The sequence below is a fragment of the Zonotrichia leucophrys genome, chromosome 5, assembly GCF_028769735.1.
Source record: "Zonotrichia leucophrys gambelii isolate GWCS_2022_RI chromosome 5, RI_Zleu_2.0, whole genome shotgun sequence".
Taxonomy (NCBI): Eukaryota; Metazoa; Chordata; class Aves; order Passeriformes; family Passerellidae; genus Zonotrichia; species Zonotrichia leucophrys.
The window spans coordinates 29,617,869-29,626,508 of NC_088175.1; the positions used below are offsets into that span (position 1 = coordinate 29,617,869).

The window sequence follows — 8,640 nt, forward strand, 5'->3', positions numbered from 1 at the left end:
TTTCCTTTAAGAAGGAAAGCTGTTCTAACTAAAACTTGTGAAAGCCCATGACTTGAAATTGTGTCACTCTTTTCTGTATGGATGTTACATCTGCAGTTTACATAAATTAACTGCATTGGCTAGAAAACTGATCTCCCAATTTAGACTCCTTTTATGAGCAAAAAAACCCAGTGTGGTCTTTGAAACCTCTTGATTTTTACTGCGATGTATTTTTTTTTTTAAGAACTTCTGATATCTGTAAAGATGCTCCAGTATTCTCTTAGAGATAGAGGGAAGAGTCACTGATGTGGTCTACCATTATTCTTCAATGCAACTGTATTTTCATTTGGAATAGATCAGTTTTGAACAAATTTCTTTGCTTCCCTCAGTTGGAGGCATTATTTATAAATTGCTTTTAGGGATAGATTTTGCCATTTGAAAGACCACATCACTGTGGATATATGTGCAAACTTCAGGGAAGAAATGGAGCGAACAGAGTTGACAGTCCACTCTTAGGACAGCAGCATTACATTGTAGGTAACACTTGTTAGTAGAATGCTGTTGTAAATATTCTCAGTTATCTTGGGTTCAGACATACTGATGCAGATGAAGAATGTGGTAAAGATGGTGAATGTAAAGGGTTATGTTGAAACATGTCCTCTTGCCTGGTGTCCCTGGACAATTTTATTCAGGAGTTTGTGAATTACAGCATGCTGCATGTACATGTACAGTGATTGATGCTATAGAAAGATTAAAACAAGAGGATTTAAAGGTCAGAGTAAGCTGTTCTGAATGCTTCTCATCTATTTTTGGTACAGCATATAGGCAGATTTTTTTAGAAGAGCATCTTTTAACCTAACAAGAAAGGGAGGAAAGCACCAGATTATCCTGTATGTGATTAGGAGGAAAGGATTTAACTTGATGACACTGCCTGCTTCAGCTGCCTGTGGTTAAACATACTAGTATCAGTAAAGCTCTTAGGACAATCTTCCTTTTCTCATCCTGTGACTGTGGTCCTTCCTACAAATAGGCAGAAATTATTCTTACCTGCTGAGTTGCTGCTCATTAAGCAGTTTACCTTATGTCTGCTCTCAGTATGGAGTTCAGCACTCGGTAGTTTAAAACTTTGCTGCTACATAGAAAAAAGCATTTTTCATAATATAATTTATCTTGCTAAGTATGCAGTGCAATGTGTGTATAAGGCAGAAAGACATTATAAGGTTTCTTCCAAGAAATTATATTTAGCAGTCCTCTTTGTAATGTAACTATTTTTTCCTGGTTTTGAGAGGGTATGCCCAGCATTGTCTTTCTATGGTACATGATACTGGGGTGTAGAAGAACCCTTTTCCTCCAAGAGATTCTTACCACCTCTTGACTACCTGGTGACAACATTTTGCATGTACCAAATAAATGCCAGTCATTATAGAAGAGATGGTAAAACTGAGTGTGGCAGTATGGCAGTGATGAGTTTCAATCTGTGTAAAACTTTTTGCAGATACACAGCTTTTAAGAAGCCATGATATTGATGCCTGTAGTAATCTCAAAAGGCACTAGTGTTAAATTGGACAACAAGTATGTAGCACTTGGGACTTCATTGGAAAACTTTTTATTGTGTCTGCGGAGAGGATATTCCTGTTTTCATTCCATACAGCAGCATAAAAATTATATGGACACTCTTTCAAGTCAGACTTGAACAGACACTTCAATATCACACTGTTGCATCAGAGGAGGTAAAGATGCCGTGCTTCCCTGGCTGAACTGCTTGCCCTGTATCTATGCAGCATAGATCTCATGCAATGGACAAAGCTAAATGTCCTTCACCCAGTGTTAAGAGAAATTGCCAGCTGTGTATAATGAAAAATAAGTGGGTCTCGGATTTGATTTTGGAAGACTGTGGTTTTCTGTCATTTTTTTCTCTTTATATCTTTAGGACTCTTGAAAACTTTACTGCTGTGGAATTAGTAAAAATTAGTTTTACTAGCTTTTTAACTTACTTTGTCTTGAATTAAGGGTTCTTTTCCCACAACTGGGAAATTTGAGATAATTCTATTTCTGTAAAGCTGATGACACTTTATACCCATGTTAATGGAGCATCCTTATGGTTCCTTTGGGGCGCCCAGAAGTTAAGGGTGTGTTTTTAAGGAGGCAGATAAATAGAGACATACCAGTATGAAAAAGGGACCTTCTGTCAGTCAATATCAGGCAAGATCCGTGGAAGTAGCAGATCAAAGTACCTGAGTTCTGTAGATCTAAGGAAGTACAATACAATCATTTGTAGCACTGTTTCTGAACCCCTTCTTCTTTGTAATATTTTTAATTTAAAATTATCTTTGAATAACTTGGTTTAGAAGATCAACCTTGAATCCACAGTGCATAGATAACAAAATCCTGGCAAGAGCTTTAACTTGCAAGGGACAGTAGTCTGCACCTGACTCCTGGTGAACTGTGGTTCTGTGCTGCACAACACTGAGGTGTTTTAAGATTATTACAAGCTGAGCATCAAAATATCCCAAATCTCTATGTGTGCCCTTTTTATAGTTGCTTCTCCTTTTGGATGAACTGTTTGGTTTTGATTTGGGTCAAGTTGTTCCTACTCAAATCTAAATCAGACTGGCTGCTCTCATGGTTGTAAAAGATCTAACTGTGATTTTAAGAAGCAGATCTTGAGCAAGACTTCAATGTGCAGCTTATTTATGGGTATGCTGTCATTGAAAAATGTGTAGCTAAGTCATATAGCACCTGTATTTTTGCTGCTTTGGCCCTGTAAAGGTCTTGAGTTATCATAAGCCACAACTTTGATATGACAGCTCTCCCTGTGGAGCTTACAGTTTATTATACTTTGTTTTTTTTCCCCCCCAGGTGATTCACCGCTGGGTGCCTTGCAGCAGAGATCCAAGTAGTCGGTCACATATAGATAAAACCATCCTGCTGGTTCAAATTGAAGATAAATATGTTGCTGTTGTTGAAACTGGAGTCCTTGAACTTGGGGCTGAAGTGTAAATCTCTCTGAGACTGAAACTTCCCCTTCTCCAATGATTCAGAAGAGAGGGGGTTCAGAAGAAGCAGCTCCCAGGACACGAAACTTTGGTCCGGTTGTAGGAGAGGACTTGAAACACAGATTTGTCTAAGTCCCTTCCCCCAAATAAACAAGTGTAAGAAAATTTTTTTAAGTTGTTAGCTGCTGAAGAAACACTTGCATGAAGGATAGATTTGTTGAGACATATCTTTTGTTTATAAATTTTGTTATGCATTGCGTAATGCTTTAAATCAACAAACTTTTCAGTTCTAAGATCAGAGCACCTCATATTTTTCTAATTGTTTTGCCAAAAATTGCCATGTCTTGTCACAGAGTGTGTGGAATTCATCCACCTTATTTTAATGAAATTGACTACAAACCTTCAGTTTGGTGAAACAGTGTAAGGGTTTCAGGTGTGGCAAGAAGAGACTGAACAGATGTATAGATTCTTATTCCTTATGAGCTAAACATTAATGAGAACTGCACTAATTTTTTTACAGCAATGCACTAAAAACAACCCTGAGATTGCTGAGAACATTTATTTATATATATAAATATAAGTATATAAAATACCATTATTTAAATTGCCTTTGGGATTAATCCCCTCCCTCTCCATATACATGTTGATGGTAAGGGCTGTGCCATGGGTTTGGTTCTATGTTCTGTATTTCGTACAAGTGCATTTGCTGCATCCTCTTCACAATAAATGGTAAAATAACAAATGTGTAGAAAAGCACCTGAGTATCCCTGTGCTACATCAGACTTTATTGTGGTGGCAGTGGTACCTCAAGCCTGTACAACACATCTAGCTTTAAAGAGGGCCCCAATATGACTTTCCATCTGTCTTCCCTTCACTAGCCTTGGCTACTTTGCTTCTTTACACCCAGAGCCGGCTGTGTTGCTTCATTGTCTCTTTTCTGGCAAACACAGTGGTTTTAGTTTTGTAGTGGAAGGTGCAGGTCTATGATTACTTCACATATGCTTGAAGGTTTTTTTTTATTTTATACAATTTAAAAAGAAAAAACAGTAACAACTTCCCAAACAAAACAAAAAATAGAAAACAGTAACAACTTCTGAAACAAAATGAAAAAAGAACCCAACAAAACTTGACTTCTGCTTTCAGTGATCTTTTATAGAAGGCACAGCCCTAAACTTGTATCACTTTTACCACCTTGCCTTCTCTTTCCCTTTAGTCTTCATTCTTTTCTATGACTTGAATTTTATTTTCTGTGATTATATATTCTATGTAAGTGTAATTTGAGTATTTATAACTGTGAAGTTGAATTATTCATGTGTTACATATCTTAGGTTTTATTGTATTTTTTTAAAAGTGTGTATTCAGGGAAACAAGTAACTCAGAACTATCATGGGAGTGTGAGAGGGAAACTGGTTTGTTCTTGACTTGCAGTTCCTATGACTCACTTTTCTTAATCCGTAAGAAAGAAGTGTACCTGTTGTGATTGTTTCCTGTTTCTGACCTGTAATTATATAGGACTCTGTGGGGAATTTGCATACAGTTCTAGCTTTTGGGAGCAGCCATCTTCTTCCCAGTCACCTCCACTTCTTTATATGTGTTGTAATTAGAAGAGACTTCTGATATACCACAGAGGTTATTATAATTAATTCTCTGACATCAGAGAAACATTGTCCTTTATGTACCTAATGCAAGAGTGAAATTACATGGCATAAGAAAAAAGGAAGAAACAGCTACCTAAGAAATGCTGGTATTCCAGCTCAAGTCACTGTATGCCATCTGGCCATGAAAGGGTAAGTCTGTGTGCCTGGTAGCTACTCAGTTCCAGCTACTGTTCCCAGTGAGTGATACTGGGACCTTGCTTGCATCATAGACTATGCAAACTTGTCCTCAAAATGCTGTGTATCCTAAAGTTGCATATTACTTTTCTCTTTATTCATACATGGTCCCATTTGATCATGGTATAAATGCACAGATCTGCCACCCTTGAAACTATGTGGAACAGCAAAATTCCTTATATGTATCACATTATAGAGTAGTTGAATTCATCTCCTGCATATATGAAAATGTGCTACAGAAGATGAAACTTCTGTAGCGGTCTGGTAATGCTGCTACCAGGAACAAAGAAAATGTATATGTTTTGAATTGAAGGCCTTTTAGTGAAGATTTTGTTCTAAGTCCTTCCCTTCAGGTAAATACTTTTAATTAATTGATACCTTTAATTAATTAATACAGGTTTTCTGTATCACTAGGAACATTACTTCATTTAAAAGGGAGAAGTTTGTTTGAAAATAAGCCCCTGTTTGACGTTAGTTGCACAGGGTTGGTTTTTTTCCCCCTTGGACTGAAGCCTTGAGGTAAACAAATGACTGATAACCAAAATATATAGGTTAGATTTTTTTTGCTTTGTTTTTTTTTAAAGCTGACTGAAAAAACTTTTAGTATGTTAACCCTGACTGAACAATCTCTTACTCTCTTTGGGGTAAGGTAAGGACAATGTCCATTGCTGGTAAAAGATGTGATAGGAATTAATGGCTTGTTAATGTGGAAATTTTAGTGCATATGTGTATCTGCCTGGAATTAAACTGACAAACAGCAGATAGAGAAAGAGAGAGATTTTTTTTAAGGGCAAAGAGAATTAATGAATATTTCTATTTTTTATAAAACATAAGGCTTTTGGTATGTTGACTTCAGGAGATGGATTTTAATGTGCACAGCTAACAGGTTAACATTTTCTTTCAGGTATTTGGCTAACATCTTTTGTGAAGCCATTCACATAGTGCTCAAACCTATTCCAGATCTGCTCAACAGCAGCCACCTAGTTGAAATTTCACTCTTCCATAAGGCTTTGGAAAACTAACTCTAAACATTTTCCTGAACTCATTAAGATTCATACGATTGTATGTTGGTTTGTACAGAGTTTATCTTTGGTTTCTACTGTGTAAGTGACACAAAAATATTTTTCTTCTAACTCAGAATCACACAGAATTAACTAGGTTGAAAATGACGTTTGAGGTCATAGAGTCTGACCTATAACTGAACACCGCTTTGTCAACTACTAGACCATGGTACATACGAAGTGCCACATCCAGTCTTTTAAATACCTCCAGGGATGGTGACTCCACCACCTCCCTGGGCAGCCTGTTGCAGTGCCCGATCACTCTTTTTGTGAAGAATTTCTTTCTAATGCCCAGCCTAAACTTCCCCTGGCATAGCTTAAGACTGGGTCTTCTTGTCCTGACACCGGTTACCTGGGAGAAGAGATCAGTCCCCACCTGGCTACACCCTCCTTTCAGGGAGTTGAGAATTGTAGGGGTTCCCCTGCACCTGCTCTTTTCCAGGCTTCACATCCCCAGCTTCCGCAGCCTTCTCATAGGATTTGTACTCCAGACCCTTCACCAGCCTAGTTGCTCTGGTCTGGATGCATTTCAGCATCTCAATGTCCTTCCTAAATTGGGGGGCCCAGAACAGGACACAGCATTCAGGGTGGGACCTAACCCTTCTGAGTACAGGGGGATGATCTCAGCCCTGGTCCTGCTGGCCACACAGGCCAGGATACCATTGGCCTTCTTGGCCACAGGATAGACCTGTCTTTGGAAACCTCTGTTCTAGATAAAAGTTATTTCATCTTTTGTTTTATTTTCTTGGCCTTTGTCTTGATGTGTAATATTTTTCTGCTGTTGTAAGGATGGAAAAGATGGGTATTTTCAAATTAGTCCTGTCAGTCCAAATTGAATCTTACCATAGAGCAGAATGTTTTGGTTCTTTCTAGACTTTTATGAAAAGTCTTAAAGATGTTTGCTTTTACTCTGTCCCCTTGCATTGTGATATTCTCTTGCCATAAGAACATTCCATTTAAGTCCTACTGTTGTAGCTTCCAGGTAGACTCCAATCTATTTTCTTTCTTAGATTTCTTTGGAGGTTGTATCTATGTGTACATATGTAAGGACTTCTCCCTAAAACATTCAGTTGCAGAAAAGGGCTTGAAAACTCCGTTAAGCAGATGATGTCATTAGTAAAAATGGCTACTACATGATGTTTTAAAACCTTTTCTCATTTCACTTCTCTGTGAATTCTTTTAAAATGTTCTGACTAAAAAAACCAAAAACTTAGAACTGTGTATGTGGCACCACTGATGACACCTAGACTTCTGTGCTACTTGCAGTGGATGATACTAGTGCTGGATTCTGGGGATCTCTCTCATGATCCAGCATGTGTGAAATGGTTTCAGAGTTTGGGGAAGATGATGATGATGATGTTTTCTTGAGGTATTTCCATGTAGGCTGAGTGGTCCTACAGCATGGGACATCTGGCATGTTTCTGAGTGGTGATGTCAGTTTTCCAGTCAAGTCATCACCAGTCATTCCTCATCCCATGGTCACAATGCCTTTGGGAACTGAAGAACTCTTTGAGAAGCCTGGATGACTGGTGAGATGAAGACATGGCACAGGTCTATGCCTTTGGCAAAAGGCTATAAAGCTTTGTCTGGATTTGGGCAAGGGGGGGAGAGATGCCTTATGATTGATTCAGGTTTTTCTGATAATGCACACACCACCATGCTACCTAGGAGTGTAGATAACACAGACACTGCTTTAAAGACCTTTCTCAATTACAGAACTCTCAATTCACAAAATGGAGCTGGATAAATTGCATTTCTTACCATTAACAATATTATTCAACTTATATTGGATTTGGGGTTGTACCACCACAGGTTTTATGTACTTAATTTTATTAAGGAATTTTATACCTATTATATAGGCATCTATTCTTTTCTTGTCTGGCTTGCTGTTTGATATTCTAATGCAGTACATTCAGTGGCGCTGGACTCTTTCAGAAATTATACTGGTAATTCCTGGTGCCTTAGTAAAAAAGTGGGTACATAACACCTTGGTGGAAGGTAAAGCATGTGACTTGTTTCACCCCAGCATGATATGCATATTTCTAAAAAGGTGATTAAGATGGCTGCCCCAAAAGATTTTGGGAGTATACCTACATCACTTGGTCATGAACATTTGAATATGAACAATTTTTATGACTTCTGTTATGTACAGTTTGAATAGATAAGCCCAGTACACTTAGGCCACAACTTTGAAAGATGGCAATCAAATAGCTGGATATGTAACTTCTTACACAGATGCCCTTGAAAGCCTGACAATAGCTGCTGGTTAGGAAATGGAGAGGGGAGTAGAGCATAAATGAGAGGATGGCTTTGGTTTTTAATGGACAATGAAAATATGTATTGCCTCTACCAGCAAAAGGTTACCTTGCCAGGGATAGGGATATATGTACCTGCGTGTCTGTGAGTGTGTATGTGTCTGCGTGTGTTATTGGAAACAGCCTGTAAATATTGTAGCTGTTTAAAATGGAAAAGGCAGAGAGTTTTTTGCAACGTGTTGCAGCAAAAGGACAGTACTGACAGTGGAGAAACACTGAGAAATAAAAGAACCTTTTTTCACTTGTTGTCATTTATTGCACGATTACGTTCTCTTAAGATGTCATTTTCACAAATTCCCTATAAGGACTGTTTTAAGTTTACTCAAATAATCCTCTAATGAAGGATTCTCTTGTTTAAAAATTGTCTTTTGTAGATATGCAAAGAATAACCTTACCTATTGCTGTTTTACTGCCAGCATCATCCCGGTTTCCATGCTTTTGCATAACAAAGTGTCAC

General features: G+C 38.0%; 1 protein-coding gene across 9 annotated transcripts in view; it reads left to right on the top strand.

Moving 5' to 3' along the window:
• Window positions 1–8,424, top strand: part of PCNX1 (pecanex 1) — a 93,617-nt gene extending 85,193 nt beyond the window's left edge. For all 9 annotated transcript variants that reach the window (XM_064713722.1, XM_064713719.1, XM_064713721.1 and 6 more), the window contains one exon: window positions 2,839–8,424. In XM_064713722.1, the coding sequence (XP_064569792.1) occupies window positions 2,839–2,979 (141 nt within the window). In that variant the 3' untranslated portion in view covers window positions 2,980–8,424. The remainder of the gene's footprint in view (window positions 1–2,838) is intronic.
• Window positions 8,425–8,640: the final 216 nt, after the last annotated feature.